The sequence below is a fragment of the Sinohyriopsis cumingii genome, chromosome 2 (assembly GCF_028554795.1).
Source record: "Sinohyriopsis cumingii isolate HCF-2022 chromosome 2, ASM2855479v2, whole genome shotgun sequence".
Lineage (NCBI taxonomy): Eukaryota > Metazoa > Mollusca > Bivalvia > Unionida > Unionidae > Sinohyriopsis > Sinohyriopsis cumingii.
In genome coordinates, this window is record NC_142962.1 from 39,438,432 (window position 1) to 39,458,953 (window position 20,522).

The following is a 20,522-nucleotide window of genomic DNA, read 5'->3' on the forward strand; positions in this document are numbered from 1 at the left end:
TGATTTTTAAAAAAAATTCATTGAAAACCAAGTGGGATACAGAAAGACACAACTGACATTATATCTATTTTATAAGTTTGTATTAGGAAATGTTTTTAAAAAACAGGGGCACTATTTATTGCATATTTGTAGAATTTTAAAAAATATTCAATTTTAAACATCATCAATTGTTTTATATTCTGAACAAAAATATGTTTCATGTTACACTTTTAAAAATAACCCTGTATTTGTATATGAACCTAAAAGCCAAGAATTGTTTGACAGAATACTTTTGATGTTCCCTTGGTATTCCCCAAGGATGAATGATAAGTACAACTCTTTTTAATTTCAATGTTCCTTTCCCTTTACCTTACAACCTTCACATGTTAATGCACCGAAGTGGAACCCTGAAGATGCAGATCCGCATACAGAACATGGAATGTCTGAAACTTTACTCTCCTTGGCACTCTGATCCCCTTCACTCCCTATTGATTACATGAAGAAATAAGAAAGTCAGCAAAATACAAAAATAAAAGCAAAGAACAATACGAAATAAGACCAGATTTATTTGTAGGCAATGAAATATCCAAGTCAGCTAACTAAAATTTAGGCTTACATGTATAGCTAACCATAATCTCTTACAAAGTTTCCCATTAATTCGGAGGGATTTGTACAATCTTTATGTACAATAACCATTCATGCAAACGGATAATTTACCTACATGTATTTCCAAACAAAAGCTATCCAAAAATAATGACACAATGACAGATATACAGAATAATTGACAGACGTATTGTATCACATTTTGTTTCATGGTTTGAATGTTTATCAGTAGTTAGAAAAGAAAGAAATTTACTGCATAATAGCATATCAAGATGCTTCCATCATTCTCCACCCCACCCCTAGCCTTTCACTCAAGGGAAGGAAAAAAATAATCTGGAGTTGATAAGAACATCTGAAAGCCATATCCAATCATATCCAAAAGTTAAAAGTCTCAATCTATAATGATATAGGAAAGTCTCCATCTATAATGATGTTGGAAATGTCTCAATCTGTAATGATATAGGAATAGTCTCTATCTATAATAACATAGGATATGCCTCAATCTATAATGATATATGAAAGTCTCCATATATAGTGATGTTGGAAATGTCTCAGTCTATAATGATATAGGAATAGTCTCAATCTATCATAACAAAGGATATGCCTCAGTCTATAATGATGTAGGAAAGTCTCCATCTATAACGATACAGGAAATGCCTCAATCTATAATAATGTAGGAAATGCCTCCATCTGTAATGATGAAGGAAATGTCTCCATATATAATGATGTAGGAAATGTCTCAATCAATAATGATGTAGGAAATGTTCTATTTTGTGTGTAAATTCCATGTACATATACTTTTCACTTTTCTTTGGAAAAATGTAGCTAATTTGAAAAAGTTAATTAAATTTACAATGGGGGTGGAGCTTCACACATACGTGTACCCATTCTTTTGGCTCTTATTCTAACCAGACATTTCACATTTCTTGACATAAAAACTCATCAAATCTCTGACATGAACTTTCAACAACAATACTGCCACACTACCTTCCTTAAAATAAATGTGAAACAAAGGTCTGAGTAAATAAATATACACATGCTATTCTCTGCATCAAAATCCCATATTATTTTCAAATTCAGAGTACAAAAGTTCCTTAATGTCATCATTTAGATTTTAATCATGTTAAAAGATATATTCATATAATATGCCAGTGGTGATATGTCATTAAATGCAAGGCCATATGAACGTGTTTAGGCACCCAAATTTCATGCTAAGAACCTGACTAATAACTGAAGAACGAAAATAACACACCTTTCAAGAAACTCCAGTTGAAAATCTGAATAAATGACTGGCACAAAGCCTAGCAGTTCTTCAGAACTCAAACCCTTAGACAGAATTAGCCATAACCAATGGCCTGTATCTGTGTGTGTATGAGTGCTTGTGTATATAAATACATATACATAACAGATTCAGGCCTAAAACAGAATTATCCATAACCAAAGACCCATATATACAACAGATTCAGGCCTCAAAATGTTATTATTGCTACTCATCCAATAGCTCATGAGGAAATTCTATAATTATAGTTTTGTGACAGTTGTTGATTAGAAAATTTCAAATTGTCATTACCCACCTATCACTTGGGTAAAACATTGAGGATTTTTTTTTCATTCCCAGTGATTAACGTACTTTTCAGCATTACTACTCTAGTGTGAGAGTGGAAAATAAACCACCAACCACCGCACCCTTAAATACGGCACCAGCTAGAATCTGATTAAGGCATGGCACCAGTTAGCCTCAAATGGACATAGCACATAAAATTCCTCATCTCTGATACTACATGTATAATATTAATAAAAGTCAAAACTATCTCACACACAAGCCAGATATGCTGTTAACACTGAGGCTTAGGAAAAATAAATTTTAAGAAAAGAGAACAGATTAATCATTTGTGAGCAACAAAGATGCTCTGTCAATTTTCTAACACTGAATAAATAAAACAGATATGCAGAATTAACAATACATGGATCAGAAGATTTTTCAAAAAGTGTGGTGAAAGTTAAGACAAGATGCAAGATAGAAAAATCCAAGATGTACATTAAACAAGTGTTCCACAAGTTAAGCCAGTTATACACACATACAAATGTTTGAATCCAAGCATCTCACCTGGACAGAACATATGTAATGCAAGGCATCGCTGGTAGCGACAGTACTGACACTGTACTCTGCTCTCTTTTGTAATCTCACATTTTTTATCTCTGAGACACACATATTTCACCTTGTCCTGCTTGGATGCTCTCATATAAAATTTCTGAAAACAAACATAAGCAAATATGATTCACTATATCAAAGGTACAGCTGCACTATGGCTGCATGTGGGATGCCTACAGGCTGCATATAGAATTCCATTAGAAATATGAATGTATTTGCATATGCCAATGGACTGATCTTCAAATTCTGGAAAGTCTGAAAAAGATTTTTAAATATGTTCATTGAGGTTAACATATTTGAGGCCAGATCAGCACCATTTTCATTCAGGACCAACTATATACCATAATTAGTCTACTGGTGAAACCCCCATGTCAATATGAATTACCATTAGGAAGAGTAGCATCAACAAGATTTTCAAGATGGCTGCCATGGTGGCCACACTGAATGTCAGATCGGCGCCATTTTCATTTAGTACAAAGCAGACATCATAAGAAGTTTTCGGGTGACAAACCAATACTTAATACTGATATGATTTCCCATCCATAAGTAAAAGTAATTTTCAAGATGGCCACTGCTGCAGCCATATTGGATATCAGAGCTGTATAATTTTTACACAAGATCATCAAGATGCTATAAGAAGTCTTTCAGTCAAAACCCCATGACCTTCTGGTATGACCTTCTGCTCAAAAGGCCATATTGAATACCATTTTCATTAAGGTCCAACGAGAGATCATGAGAAGTCTTTAAGTGAAAACCCCAGGATATGACCATCCATTCAGATAGAGTAACAAGATTTTGATTACAGCCAATGTGATGGCTATACTAAATGTCTCAGCAGCACGATTTATATATAGGACCAACTACCCATCATAAGAACACTTCTGCTAAAACCCCATGTCAAAATGACTATCCATTCTGGAGAAGTAGTGATACAAAATTGTGAAGATGGCTGCCCTTGTGGTCATATCCGACAACATGTTGGCACCATTTTCGTTAAGACCAACTAGACACTATTATAAGTCTCTTAGTAAAACCCCATGTTGGTATGATCATCAATTCAGGAGGAGTATCAATAACAGTATTTTCAAGATTGCTGCTGGGGCTGCCATACTGATGTATGAGCCGCACCACTTTCATATAGGTCCAACGTGACCTTGGGATGAATGTGTGCATACAAAATACAAAATTGTGAAGATGGTTGCCCTTGTGGTCATATCTGACAAAATGTTGGCACCATTTTCGTTAAGACCAACTAGATACTATTATAAATCTCTTAGTAAAACTCCATGTTGGTATGATCATCAATTCAGGAGGAGTATCAATAACAGTATTTTCAAGATTGCTGCTGGGGCTACCATACTGATGAGCCACACCACTTTCATATAGGTCCAACTTGACCTTGGGATGAATGTGTGCAAAGTTTCATGGCAATCCTAGTTTAGGAAGAGTAGAAATAACAAAAATGTGCTAATGAATGGACATATATGTATGAAAGAGGACATCAGACAACAAACCATCCCATAAGCTTGTCTTGTCTATGACCAGTAGAACAACTGTAAATATGATTGGTCAACATGCATATTTTCTAATGATGAGCATAATATGTACTACTTTCTACAGCAATCTAGTAAAGTGGATGATTAGCTACATTCACACAAAAAAATTCTTACCCTGCGTTACTGTTCGCCAAAATGGCAGTAACTCTTACAAATATCTGGGAAGCACACTGATTTGTTGATACAGAGTCTGTACATCTTTGTTATTGTTGTTGTTTTGGGTTTAATGCCATTTTTCAGTACATGATATGCTATACATGGCAGCCAGTATATGTTGTGGAGGAAAAACATGGAAAAATCCCCAGGAAGAATCAGCAACCCACAGGAAGTTTTCTCACAAACCTACAATGGCTGAGCTGGAAACTTGAACTCGTGTGGGCAAAGGTAAGGTGTCAGTGAATTGTGAAGGCAACTTCCTTAGACCACTTGACCATCTTTAGACAATGACCAAATTTCACAGCAATCCATAAAGTGCTCCAAGACAAGCTGCATTCACTTAATTCTGCTGCAGGACATAAAGGGGAATAATTCTCACAAAAATGTTCAGAGTGCTATGATCTGTTGATACACACATACAAAGTTTCATGGCATTCCAATAAGAAATGTAGGACTAGTTTTATTCACACTACATTAAGCTCAAAGTCAAAATGACAGTAACTTGAACAAAAATGGCAGGAGCATATTTATTAGACAATTTGTGTCTCTTCAAAACATGACCATAACATTTTCCCAAGACTAGTTTTTTATGATTTTGTTGAATAGTGCACATAAAATAACCTTGCTAATAATAATAATAATAATAAGAAGAAGAAGAAGAAGGAGATTTGGTTTTGGATTTTTTTAAAGTAGCTTTAACAATTTTTCAGTCATATCGCTACAATGTCTGCAGTGTGGCAGTTCATAGTGATGTCTAGCACTGAGGCATCATGCCGCAGACATGTTGTCCCATGGCAACCCAGTCACATTATCCTGACACCAGGCTGACCAGTCCTAACACTAACCTCTTAATGCTGAGCACCAAACGAGGCAGCTGTTAGTACCATTTTTTTAATAAGTCTTTGGTATGACTTGGCCGGGGATCGAACCCACAACCTCCCACATCCGAGGTGGACACTCTAACCACTAGGCTACTGGAGCAGTCAAGAAGAAGAAGATGATGATGATGATGAACAATAATGATATTCGGTGCATGGTATTTTCTAACAAACCAATTCTGGAAGGTGAACCTGTATACCTAGGTCATCTATTTACAAAAACCAGATTTGTCATTCCCCATGGGTGGCTGTTATTGACAGGTTTGAGTATATTTACAAAGTTCCATGAAAATTCACTGAAAACTGCAGCACTAGTTGTGCTAATTAGATTGCATTATATGAAGCATTAAGCTACAAGACAAAGAGGGAAATAACAATAACAATAACCTGATGGAGTGATATTTGCCAATACATACATCTTCAGGCGACAAGCATAATATAGTATTCATCAAATTTCATGGCAATCCATCAAAAACTGATGGTCTAGTTACCACCAAATTTTCTATGTCTGCAGGAAATGACAAACATCTGTCTACATGCAGGCCTCAATCATTTTACAATGTAACAGTGTATCCTTTAGGGGTGTAAGACTGGGAGTCAAAAATCCCCTTGATTGTCAGAATCATGGGTCAGACTGAGTAAAAAAAACAAACTCTGATATCAAAACTGGGGTCAAATGAAAACTTTGGGGGTCTCTGAAGCACTAAAGAGGGTAAAGGGAAACACTGAATGTAAGTGACAGCACTTTCCAGTGTTAGACTCAAGTAACCTAAAGTTATTCTACCACTATTTCTGTACCCCACTAATAGACAGATTTTTAGGAGGGGATGCCAAAAGCAATTGCTTCTGGTCTCCTTTACCAGGATCACCTCATTCAATGCAATGAATGACTGAATATTTACTAGTATACACATCACACAATTTAAGCCACTATGCTTAATTAATCCTGATGAATGTGCTGAAATCTTTTCAGAAAATACCTTCAATTATATCCTTGAATCAAGGTCAGGAACTAGGTCAGCATTAGATACAATGTTTCTATAAATATTTTACATCAAAAATATTTAAAAAATCAGTCAGATCTGAACTCTATTCCAGTAAATAAAGTAACATTTCAATAGCTAATAATGGAATATAAAAAAATTAAAACTGACAAACAAACAATTAAATTAAATCAAATATAAATTAAATCAAATATACATAACACTTTTGATTTCTGAATATTGTTCTTTCAAATCGTGATCATAATAATTCTTCTCAGTTTGACAAGCTGATGTTTTAAATGCTGTTACAATCCATTCAGAAGAAAGATGACAAGAGACAGGACAAGACTTTATTACACTCAGGTTATAAAGTTTACAACACATGAGGTATATAAGTGAAAGTACATGAATACAGCATATGATATCATAACATAATGATTAATGGTGATTAGAAAATTCAGAAAAAACAATCTAAGAACCTGCAAAGATTATTTTTTGGTCCTGCAGTGTAGATATGGTATATATGTATGTATGTGTGTGTGTGTGTGTGTGTGTGTGTGTGTGTGTGTGTGTATGTATGTATGTATGTATGTATATCTGTGTATGTATATGTGTATGTATGTATGTATGTATATATATATATATATATATATATATATATATATATATATATATATATATATATATATATATATGTGTGTGTGTGTGTGTGTGTGGATGTATGTATGTATGTATGTATTTCATTACAGAAGACAGTGATTTTCATGCAGTACAATATCTTTTGTTTCAGGTCTAGGAAAGATTAGCCCATCTATCAGTTTCAACAGGAAAACTAGGATTTGCAGTACTAAACTTAACTAAGCTTTTAGATATATTTTTTGGTACTGAAAAATAAATCTTTTCTAAATCCAAACTTATTTTCAATGATCTGTAATTACTATCTTTAAGATGACATAAGTAACAGGAAAGTTAGACTTCAATTTCGCATGCAGCATTCATTTACATGTACAATGATATACACCTGGATATTTTTTTTTATGTCAATCAGAGATGGTCACCCAGGAAGATTTTTGGAGTGTTTTTTTTGTGTGGCTTTTCTGACTTGCAGCTGAATGCAGTGTATGACAGAATCTTTACAGTTAATCTTGGGATATTGTGACATGTCGGGTTGTTATGCCATCACTGTGGTAGGTGTGGGGTGGGGTGCTTCCAATATTTATTTAAATTATTGTAGAAGTCCCACCCAGGCTCGATTTTGGTTGGAAGTTAAATTGTGAAATATAGATCTAAAGCTCTGAGCTCCCAGTCAGCAATGCCAATGGTTAAATGACTGAATATACAAAAATATGAAATTCAACGAATAACAATTTAATGACAATTCAATAATCAAATGATTAAAATTTCCCAAGTACTCTCATTCCACTTGACCCTGTGATAGCCTATCATATAATTTGATTTGTTGTGTGAAACAGCTTTCAACCTGTCCTTGTATTCTACTCATCTGTATATTCTTCTCTCCTATTCCTCCAATTCCTTCTCCTCTTCCTCCTGACTTTCTCCAAATTCCTTTTCATCCTCGACTTAATTATACTTCTCCTCCTTTTCCACTTTCTTCTTCTTGACTCCTTTTCCTCATCCTCCTCAACTCTATATCAACTAGACTTGTCGACTCCGACTGCTCTGCTAGTCTTACTTCTGTCTCTCCTCTTAGAGACAAGGGACTTAACTAAACAGGAAGTTCTGTCCCCCCCCCAAAAAGCTTTCTCTGAAAAGACAAGGACAGTACAATATTTTCCTAAGCCCTCTCAACTCACACTACACAAAGCCTATCATCAGAAAACGGCTATTAAATTTCTTCAGTCACATTCACATTGAAATAGTCATTCTTGTATGGTAAAACAGAGTCGTAATAAAAGCACAGTATCAATTACTTTTCATACATACATCAACAAATTGCGTCACATCAGTACATATTCCTAATCCCATTATAGTAAACAATATCACAGCAATCAGACGCATTTCTTTACCTTAAAACTCATACAAAGTACACAAATATTCAAATATCAATGCTCTGATACATCCATACATCCATATTAATTAATCGTACACACCTCAACCATTTCCCAAATTCACAATTCAAGCATGTGTAACATATCACATGAATAAATGCACTAGTTTACTACAAAGTAACCTAATAACGAATGACAAAATTAATTATGACCACATGCTTACAATCTATATAATTCTCTAAGCTAAACACTACAAAGGTAATTCTACATATAAACAATCCTAGTAATTAAGTATACATACTACACATAATTACAATTACAATGCCATAGTATTCTGCCAAAATCGAGCAAATAACTTACTGACCTTTATCTTTAGCTTTGTCTTTCCTCAAAATCTCCTAAGTTTTCCTGCCAAATTACGAGTGGCTTTCTTGGAGTAATCCTATTTGCCCAGCAATCTTCCCAGAAGAACTAAATTTCCGCCTGCTAGTTAGAAGTTATAATTCGGATCAAAATCATTACCACACCCTCCATCTTAATTACGACTGGATGTTGCTTTGATTAAATCCAATCAAAGCCAGCAGACAATGTCCTTCTTGCTGTCTGTCCACATGGGGATGGATTTAGAACACACCCCGTTCCCTTGTGGTTCCTCTGATCTACGACAAAGCTGTAACACATAGGTGGGAAGTTGCTCGCTCTAATGCCTATGCCGATTCAAGATGATGGGTTGTCTCTCTGGTCACGGTAACCTTGCGTAAGAGATTAACTCTAGCCTGCGGCATGTACAGACATCAACATGGCTTGTAATAATAATTATAGCTTAGTTTATACACAACTTACAAACTGGGGTTGAGCAAACGTGAATATATATATATATATATATATATATATATATATATATATATATATATATATATATTGACAAATCTCCATACTCCTGCAGTATTTTTTGAGTTATTGTCCCTTGTGAGTTTGAAATTGATGTGTGAACACAACTACTGGTTGTCTCAGTTTTCAATGGATTGCCATGATATTTTGTATCAAATGTGGTCATATGTGCATACCAACAGATCACTCTGACCTCTCAATTTATTTAAGAGTTATTCCCCATTACATCCAACGTCTGAATGCAATGCAGGTCTATAAATTAATGCTAATCTAGACGTCAAATTAATGCTAATCTAGACTTCAAATTAATGCTAATCAAGACTTCAAATTAATGTTAATCTGCTAACCCGAGGTCAGTGATTTTGACAATGGATCACTAAAATCCATGCTGGCACTAATCTGTTGAAGCAATGAAAATTTCCACTAGTTACTATCAAAGCAGATAACAAGTGTTCTTGCGTCATATGTATCAAATAAAATGTGATATGCCATTCCATTCAAAGTTTCTTTTTCTGTACATCAACAATAATAAAAATTAGACTTTCTGAAATGATTTATTTATACTCGAAACTGAATAATCTGAAAATTATATCACCCATATGCTATATGATTCTGAATTACAATGCCTTGGTTTTAAAATTATGACCATTCATACACATCTTTCAAGCATTTCATCTAATTTCTGAATTTTTGTGATGGCTGGTCACACTGCAAAAACTACTACATATATACAGACATACCGGTACTTTTCAATGCACTTAATATTTCTCAACAATGATATAAATACTAAAACATTATTCAGTATGACACTGGACTGTTGTCCAATGTGACCTTTTCCGATTGGCCAGTACCTAACAAAGCTCCGCAAAAATTCTAATGAACCTGTCTCAAATACAAATAGCCAGTAAGATGCTATGAAATGGCAAGAAAGTTCTAAGCATCATGCATTAATGAGTATCCATGGCAATAGCATGACTGTAACCATTGCAGAAAATATTCCAAACCACTCAACACAAGCAATTGACAGCACATCCATTTTCCATAGGGACTGACAATTATAGTAAAGATATCATGAAAATGGGAAAGGAGAATAGTCCAGTCAAAGACTTGACACCTGGGTAAATCATCAGCCAACCCTTTCGTGAGTGAGCCCATGTGATGCTATCTCATTTTGCGGCAAGCTCAAATCAACCAATAAGCAAGTTCAATATGTAAAGCACTGCATATGACAAATGACCCTCAACAGGAGCACACCTGACCCTTGGTTAAGAATACCCTTTTGTATGCAACAGTTACATACAGATGATCTCTAGTGATTAGAGACTAATGTGCCTCAATGATCATGACCTTTGGTTATGGTATACTACCTTAAATGAAACCTAAGGTAAAGAAACCATTATTTTCTCAACAGACTTGCTAGGGGCATGACCTCTGACCTGTAGACCCCAACATATATAGGTTTCTTATTACCATAAATGCAAGTCATTCAAAAAGTTTGGTCAGTGAACTTACTTTAGAATAAAAGTTACTGTGCAAAACCCAATTCTCTTTGAGCAAGAAATCTCTTGAACTTTGATGCCAAAATCAATAGACATCTTTATTGCCTTAATTGCAGACCACTTCAGTGGCCTAGTGGTTAGAGCATCTGTCGCAGATGTGGGAGGTTGTGGGTTCGATCCCAGACCAAGTCATACCAAAGACCTTCAAAAATGGTACTAACAGCTGTCTCGCTTAGCACTCAGCATTAAGAGGTTAGTGTTATGATTGGTCAGCCTGGTGCCAGGATGATGTGACTGGGTGGGACATCATGCTACATGTCTGAGGCATGATGCCCCAGGACTAGACATCACTTTAAACTGCCACACTGCAGACATCATAGCCTTATGACTGAAAAATTGTTAGAGCTATGTTAAAAATCCAAATCACACACACACACAAACTCACCATAACAGCAAGTCATCTACAAACTTTAATTAATATATATAAAACTATATTTCTTCTTTCGATTGCATTTTGACATTTCACCTTAGATCTCAAAATTAAAATAGGTTTCTTTTTTGAGGAGCTGCAGTAACTCAGTAGTACATCGCACTTGTAATCCAAAGGTCACTGGTTCAATACCCATCCAGGCCAGCCCGGGGTCATCTACCTCATTGTGTTCTTGAGAAAGACACTTAGCTCCCATTTTCTCAGCATGATTTGGCCAGTAACATGGTAAACAGAGTCATTAAAACCAAGAAAATATACTTACCTGAAGTGTAAGACATTAAGGATGAAGGCAAATGGTTGGGAACAGAATTTTTTTGCCCAGAAACCATTTGTATTTTCCAGAAACAATGACCTTGATCTTTTCAATCCCAAAATCAAGCTCACTCCAAGTGCAAAACATAAACTGTTACTGTGTGGAAACAGTTAGTCTCCTTTGTGACCTTGATTTCTGACCTTTATACCAGAGACTTCTTCCTTCCAAGTGAAATTCACCTGCGAAGTGTGGTCCAGGTCTGTGATGTAAAACTAATGTTAATGTGAGGAAAGCATTGTACTTCTTTCAGTGACCTTGACTCTGAACTTTGAAATAATTGGTTTCTTTCATACCACAAAAGCAAGTTATTGCTAGAAATTATCGGGGGCCAAAAGTAGCAGAGTGGTCTAAGGTGCTCACCATTACGGATCACTGCCATCTCAAATATGTCTGCATCGGTTTGAGTCTCGGATTCGGCCAATGTGGGTATGTGAGAAAGCTTGCCAGTACCTTCTTGTGGGTCGGTGGTTCTTATATGGCATTTTCCCTGGTTCTTCCTCCACCATTAATACTAGCCACCATATATAGCCTATCTTGTGCTAAAAAATGGCATTAAACCCTACAACAACAACAAATTATCGTAATGATAGATGAAGAACTCGACTGACTGTGCAAAAAATTAAACAGGAACAGACTTTAGGATGGATAATGTCTTAACTTTATATTATCCATCTAGTGGCAAACATGAAAAGAAAACAATCTGATTAAGTTCAGAGAAGTGTGGATTACAAACATTCTAAGATTTTCTGTTACACTCATGGGCAAGAAATATAATACCTTCCTTTCCAACAACATGCAACGTGAACTGTCATAACTTGTTTAATGTAAACAAATTAAATATTTCTTTAGAATTTACCTTGCATGCCTCACAGACAAAAGCCCCACAGTAGTAGCCCGCTGCAGCATCTCCACACACCTGGCAGTCAACATTTAATAATTTTTTTGGCTTGCCCACCAATCTGGATTTTTTCTGCACCGGCTCCTGTGAACTATCAACTACTGGGTGCTCTTCCAACATATGCAGATGCCAAAGATCAGGTTTTTTGTCTCCAGAGCTGTCAACTAGCTGTTCCTTTTTAATGGTGTCCATCATAATCTCATCTGGCAGTGGTTGCCTTCTGTCATTAATCAAACTAGATGAAGGTACATCACCATATGCTGGTTCGTCATCAATCTTTGATTCTTCTCTATCAATGATTTGGCCATGAGACTTTGAAAAAAATTCAGAATCTGCAAAAGTGAATTGTTGGTCTGCTTCATTGGACAGACTCTGTTGTGGTGGAGTATTTGCTGATTTTGCAAGATCCATGATGGTTCCCTGACACTGAGGATCCAAGCTATTGCCATCCCCCTCAACTGTCCAAGCATCTTTGTTTTTCAGTAAACTTTTGCTGATATACATAGCAGAACTGTCAAACTCAAGGGTTGCAGAGGTATCTAAATCAAGCGGAATAAAATCAATTTCTGATAAACTAACATCTGAATCTATTCCCATACATTTTGTAAGTGAATCAACAGCCTTTCTTGATAGTGAGTCTGGTTTTTTCCTTTTCCACATAACACCAGTAGTTGAAGGATGACTGGAATCTACATCTGGAGTATCTGGAAAGTTTTGGGCATGTTCTGTATCATAGGACAGTACTTCCCCTACTTTCCAATTGGCATTTTTCTTCTCCAAACGGATTTGAGACAGATATAATTTTTTGGGAACTCTTATTTCATGAGGACTGTTATTTCTTTTAGTAGCCATGATTGTCTTCTAGGTGACCAAAATATTATGCTCAAAGGATCTCAGCAGTCATCTAAATCCTTAACCAGGCTGAAAAGATAATTTAAAAGTTAACAATTCCATCAGTTTCATTGTCATTTCTACTGATTACTCCTAATGAACCACAAAGACCTAGATATGCTGGCATATTATGCAGTGGTAGCTCTGGGTCAATGCAGTCAGCAGTTAATATATGCTTCTTAAGACAAATTTACATTTGATATCTAACCTTGAAAAGCAAATGGGATTATTTGTCTGCTTGGCAGTATGCATGCTGAACTCACAACCAGAAGCAGGGTTCTCCATACACTTTTTAAAGTTGGAGCCCATGACTCCTTCATTCCCAGCCCTAAGAAAAGGTATCCTCAATAACAAGACCTCTATTCCTTACAATAATTGAGGACATTTTCACCATTAGAAATATCAGATTGCCAATGCTTACTCAATGTGAAATATGAGTATTATTATTAACGAAAGAAAATATAAGGCAACTGAGAACAGTGATATATAGGTGATGTTAAAACTATGACCAGATACTGATTCTCAAAGGTTTTATTTACCCTACCATAATCACATTTCTTGTGTGGCTAGAAAGAGATTAAAGTTTCTTTTCTACATTTATTTATTTAATTAGTTTAAGTAATAACATTTTAAATAAATAAATTTGCCAAGACACTTGAAGAAGAAACAGATGACAATATTCCATTAAATAATTTTTGTTGTGTACAACACATACTACATTCACTTTTTCTTACACAAACTTTAACTCCACTGCAGGTTTAGAATCAAAATGGCAAATAAATCATTCTCTGAAACCTCATACCAAGTGAAATTTAAGCTTTGCAAGTAAGATGTTTCATGGATTGCAAATGAATGTGTCCTTCCACAGTCGTGACACCAAGTACGTACAGCTAATAATGTCCAATTGTTGTCTTATTTTATGGCTAACGGGAAATGTCTGAATCCATGATTCATTTGACATATTTATTAGTCTCTAAGGCATTCTGTTTTCTTTATCAGAATTAAATACAGTAGCTACTTTCTGTCTGTCAACCTCACAAGAATCAGGCTCATCTTCAGTCTTGCATATGCTTGGCTCCAAAGTTACATAAAGTTACCAGGGAAAGCATACATTTATAACGACTCCAAAATCAAATATATATCTGCCTCACACCAAATGTTGATATTATGACAATTTATTATGATTAGCATGAAGTTATTATCTCTCTGACAAAGCACTATTTTTCTCAATATAAGAAAATGCAAGTGTTTTACGTCATGGAAAGATTTCAAATATGATAGCTCAATTTGTCCTGAGTGCTGCTTATCAAAATGTTATGTATCACAATATGCAAGTGCAATTATTTTTTTTATCAAAACGATGATAAGGCACCAATAACCAAATAACAGGTATTTTATTCTCCCTACTAAGATCTGGTCTACATGACTTCACCTTATTCTTTTATAATCACTTGGAATCTGTCTGATAACCTGCACATTGCATGACTGATACTCACTATATACAACTGAAAAAAAATGAAAGAATATTTTGCCAATAAAAACCATAATGCACTCTGGACTAGATTATTGGAATTTTCATGAGCACAAAATTAAAAACATGCATATGATTTAACAGATTTCAGCATCCCATAGAACCCTGCACAGGGACGAACCTCTAACTAGAACATGATGGATCAACCATCAAAATGTATTACTAGACAAGACACTTTATTCCATACAACCTTTCACATGTTAGTGTAATTCTTAGCCTCCAAAAAAGCAATCTATTTGTCCATCTATCTGCTACTAAACAAATTCTTCTCTCTGTGAAATGTAGAGACTTATGTATGGAAATATGTATGCCAAAAATTTGATTTCTAGATCTGATTATTAAGCACCAGATGTCAGTTAATCATTACTTATTGGATATTTCAAAGAATTTTCCATCTATGTACAAATCTTTATATTATCAAATCTGGAGTATTAAGGTTGTGTGGTTTACAACTTATATGATTCCTACCTGATTTTCTTTCATGAAGGTATTTCAACACCTTTTCTTTCTGAATAAAACATTAGCAAACTAATGAAATGAACCCTGTTTCATCAAGTCACCTTGACTCATAAAAACTCCTTCAAGACACTGAATGATTATGTAATGGGCTAAGACAGTCAATGCCTAAAGTAACACATCTTCAAATGGCTGATAACAGTGTCTCTGTGTGCCACATACATGTAGATCCAAGCTATAAGTGTACTACATACAGGACCCATGGGAATATTCTCTCATGCTTTGATAGATAAAATCCTCTAGGAGCTGGAGATCTTTAATCAATGAGAAACTGCAGCAGGAAGGAAGAGTTTACAACTCAAAACCATGTTTCACTGGAAGTCATCTCCCAAACTGGGCAAAGTGGAAATCACTCAATTGTTTTAAAAACATTACTTCTCAACAGAAAAGCCTGTCTAGTCATTTTATTTTTTTCACCTACTAGTTTGAGCCCAGCATTTCAAGTAAAATGTATTTCTTGGAAAAGTTAAATTTAACAAACAGCCAGTTTTTAATACTGAAAAAGCACAATTTAAATTTAAAGACAAGTAGACAAATTTCCACCTAGCATTCTTTTTGAGCTAGTAAGTCCAAATTTGGGTATCAAAGTCAGTCACTTCTCAAAACTCCAATACTTATCTAACCAATATCTTATCTTTCATTTAAGTAGGTCTCTGCATTGGTTTAGGTAATAGATGCCAATGAAAGATTTTAGCCACAACCATAAGACATTACTGAAAGCAAAGAAAATTTATTGCTCTGCCTCACTTCTCACTAATATTGGTTCAACATTTTAGCAACCAACCATAAATTATGCAGAAACATAATCATATAAATAGAACACTAGCTAACCTAGTGTCCTTAATAAAATGGATACTTGGTTTTTTTCTGGATTTCTGGTTATCAATATTGGATTCATAGTTTTGAAGTCACTGGACTCCTAAATTTTTAACAACACTGGCCCTAAACTTCATTTTCAAAATCATACAGCATCCTCTTCTTGGCACCACAGAAAATGATTTTCCAAAACATTCAAGACTTACACAGGACTAGAGATAATAACTTGGCTTAATAAAATCAGGGTTCTCAATAAATGCATACCCTCAGGTTTTGATGCATGGAATTTAACTGTGACATATTTCTGATGCACGGAAATTCCAAAGTGTGCATTTTTAAGATGCACGTTGATTTCAGCTGGAACATCAGTCTTAATTAATTGGCCTTAATTCACCTCTGGCATAAGTTTTTAGGGAGTGTAGGTTCCCATAACAAATGTACTGTATGCCAGTGACTGACATTTGCTAGTCTACTGTTTACAGCTTATTGCACCTAGGTAACATCAGAATTGGGCAGGTCACTGATTATGTCATACTTAGGTGTACAAAATGAACCAAGGTTATATTGTTTGGAGACTTTTGTTGAAATTTATGACAGAGGAAGAGGGAATCAATTAGGATTTGATGACTGGATTCACTTATGCTCAAACATCAGCCCATCAAATTATAATTAATTAGACAAAGCTGTGAAGCATTAGTCTGATCCCTGATCAGATTGAATTGGTTATGATATAGAAATCATACTTAATTCATATACAACTCTCATAATTTTAACAGTATATTTTGCACTCAAAATGATTTGAAAATTTTAAGGAGTTAAAAATATAATAAGGTATAAAATAATCCTTTTCCTGTTTAATATACTAAATATACACATGTAATTAGAAAGAAATACACTTATATAATAAAATTAGTAATGGCAATGTCTGTCGCACTATCTGCTTGACTGTTTCATACAAAATACTGTAGTTTCTCTTTACTCAACATGAGACAAGAAATCTTTAACATCAGTTTGCTCCACAAGTAATGATCCAAATCCCAGCTACAAACTCAGGACTGTCAAAAACTACTGAGATTTCAGTTTTGACTCTTGAGTTTATGGGATCAAGGGTTAAATGGCTTTCAGTTTTTAGATCTATGGAGAACACTGAAAATGTTCTTTTTTCTTAACCAATTTTATATTTAACTAATCTCCTTTAATAAAAAGCAGTAAGTAAACATATTTTATAGTACTACTAATAGAACAAAAACTATGATCTATTAGTTAGAATATTTTCAATGTTTAAGGAAACTAAATCTTCCTCTACAAAGATGCCATCAGGATATAACATAATGCTTCATTTTTCAATATACATCTTTAAAAGTTGAAAGAGCACATATTACTGATGTGAAAACTGAATACACTTCTGTGAAATTTAAAAGAACACAAATTAGTTTTAATGAAGTTAAACTGCCCAAAAAAATGGTACTCTCAATCCATTACAACAAATGACCACAATTTATATTTTACATATACACGTAAACATGGAGACTGTTCATGATACCCTCTTCATTCATTACTGTATATCCGTATTAAAACATTTATTAGAAACTGAATCACAAATGACCTCAAAATCACTAATATTGGCACAAGATGTAATAAACCACTGGCCTGCAATTACTCACACTACACATAATTATCATTCTATATGAGTAACTTTCTATGGCTCATAATGGCAACTGCACAAAGTATATTTTAAACAACTGTACACAACCTTTCAAAACATAAATCAAAGGAATGGTGGTACTAATTTAATAATGATATTTATGGACAGGTATGGATAAAACAACCTCTTCCATAACCAATTAATTTTTTTCTCCAAGTATACAACCTGCAGCAAGAATGATCAATCTGCACAACAGATCCAAAAGGAACATTGGATCATTCTATTAAAACACAAACATGCCTTGGATTATCAGATGATAAACTGTTTGTGATCAGTACAGTAGCAAAGCTAGAAACTAGCAACACCTGTTGGTGCCAAGGAGAGGTAAAGGCCAAGAGTTATTGCCCTTTGTCTATTGGACAATTTTCATCTTTTAGTAAGGCTGGATTTGTAAGGTAGCAGGCTAATAGCTTACATAATATGGGAAAGGTATTCGAAGGAGAAACAGCCATTTTCCTCACTGTCCACAGCAATTATTCAGTGCACTTGATTCATATCCAATATACACTGACTTCTCATTCTCCTTTGAAGTACTCAACATGGCCATGATCGTGTCCACTTAATATGCAAGTGAAATCCTGCTGAGTGGAATACCATCCTCTCACTGGTTAAAAGAAAATGAAGTCCTGTATTTATTTATAACTTATTTTCAGCTGGCCAATGAGAAGGCAGTATTCAATGTTCTAATTGCATATTAAGTGGGCGTGATCATGGCCATGTCAAGCAGTAGTGGGGAAAATGGTCTGATATGATAGCCAAACTTTGGATACGCACAAGAAGTTGAATGCCTGAGCTAAATTTATTAAGCTACGCATAATGTAGCTCGACATTTCAGCACTGATTCTTAAATAGGTCATAAAAGAAAGGAGAAAAGAGAGGTGTCCTCCCTTGTATTATTTTATACTATATGTATGACTGATAGTTAAACTGTAAGCAACAATACGAGTCCCTGTGATTCATATGCCAGACTTGGGACTAAAGAGGTACACTTTAGAATCCTACTACTGTATCATCCATGTTGGCCACTGTTGTGTGTATTTGGGCAAGGCACTTTACTCCAATCGCCTCACCACTAAATAACATACTTGTGTTGCTTTGCCATGAAACACAAACCAAATCTAGTGTACAAAAATGCATTACTGTTACTAAATATCTTCGCAGTCCTACAATGTAAGATATATCACGTTATGTTTTAGTGCTACGTCTTAATACCCAAATAACAGCCTTATATAGCATGTTCTGATGTCAGCTGACACTGTAACGAGTAGTCAACATTTCAGGAATATCTCACACACTTGGCAGCCAATATCGACATTCTTCCACAAAATGATATGTAATTGATATACATATTGAGCTGTTTTTATCCTGGTGGGAAAAAATCTGACATTAGCAAATAGACGCATTTTCATGTTCTGTTAGCATACATCTGAATCTGTTGAAATGCAACGGTAGTCAAGGTCAAGGTATGCCTAAGTATGTTCAAGTAGGTTCATGTGGGGGATATGTTTCTTGAATGAAACGAAATGTTGCTTACAGTTCCAATAGGCATATATTTGTATTTGTTTTGTTAAAGAACAATATTTCAACTTAACCTGATTTTGGCGTTCACGTCTTTCATTACTTTCCAGCCAACTGAAATGTAGGCCAATGAAACTCGAAAATAGGTCAATTTCTTTTGTGAGAATTTGATCAGAGAAAAGACCTCAGAATAAAATCTGACTTAAACATTATGCCTTTACTTTCTAGAAAAGTGTTGTTATTGGTTGCCAGTTGTGTGAGATATTCCTGAAAATTTTACTTTCGTTACAATGTTAGTCGACATCAAAATATGCCACACAGGGCCGTAAGACCCATACGTCCAAAATATAAATATCAGCGTCAAGGTCTTACATGTAGGACTAAATATCTTTTGAGTTGTGAAATGTGAAAACACAATTGGAACTATGCGCTGCTTCACAATTTCTCCATGCGTGTTTACCCAATCGACACGAAAACAGAGTTAATGTCTGGACTATCCTAAGGAATATTGCCTGGAAAATGCTATTCAAATGCCATTCAATACAGCGGTTTTCCGTAAGGAATTTAACTCGTTCAATTGTTTCCCAACCAACAATGGGGATAGAGTTAAAATGACAACTGTATTATACAGAACTAAACTGTTCATCGCTGCGACTGATTCATGACATAAGGTAAATAAACAAGAAAAACAATTTTTTTGGGTAATGACATATATCGACCCAGAAGGTCAGTAATATGTCCAATCCATCCCATGACAATTCTAAATAAAGTTCAGTACTCCGCAAACACGACATCGATTCTTAATTCTGGCTGGAAGTTCACACCTGTTTTAAATGAAATTTATAATTTCACTCCAGTCTTATTTTTCTCATCCTTCGATACATAAGGCCTGTGCAAGTTAATATTAGACACAAACCATTTGGTGTACCTTTGCTTTTATTACATTAGTGCGTAGTCCGAATCATATAGACGGATTATAAGCAGCATTAAATAGGAACCACTCAGAGCAACCTTGAACTTGTATATTTCAATTGTAAGCCAAATATGTCACGTCCACCCTAAGTGTGACGTTATAGTCATCTGAATGGTCTTCCTAAACACAGTAATGTACCGTAATGTACCGTAATGAAGAGTAATG

At 35.0% G+C, this 20,522-nt stretch overlaps 1 protein-coding gene across 1 annotated transcript in view; it reads right to left on the reverse strand.

Annotated features, from left to right (window-relative positions):
• LOC149804688 (nuclear receptor ROR-alpha B-like) overlaps positions 1–20,305 on the reverse strand; it is an 80,956-nt gene extending 60,651 nt beyond the window's left edge. The window contains exons 1-4 of the mRNA XM_089943079.1: positions 20,209–20,305; positions 12,366–13,328; positions 2,690–2,834; positions 349–464 (exon numbers count right to left, since the gene is read on the reverse strand). Of these exons, the coding sequence (XP_089799205.1) occupies positions 349–464; positions 2,690–2,834; positions 12,366–13,259 (1,155 nt within the window). The 5' untranslated portion in view covers positions 13,260–13,328; positions 20,209–20,305. The remainder of the gene's footprint in view (positions 1–348; positions 465–2,689; positions 2,835–12,365; positions 13,329–20,208) is intronic.
• Positions 20,306–20,522: the final 217 nt, after the last annotated feature.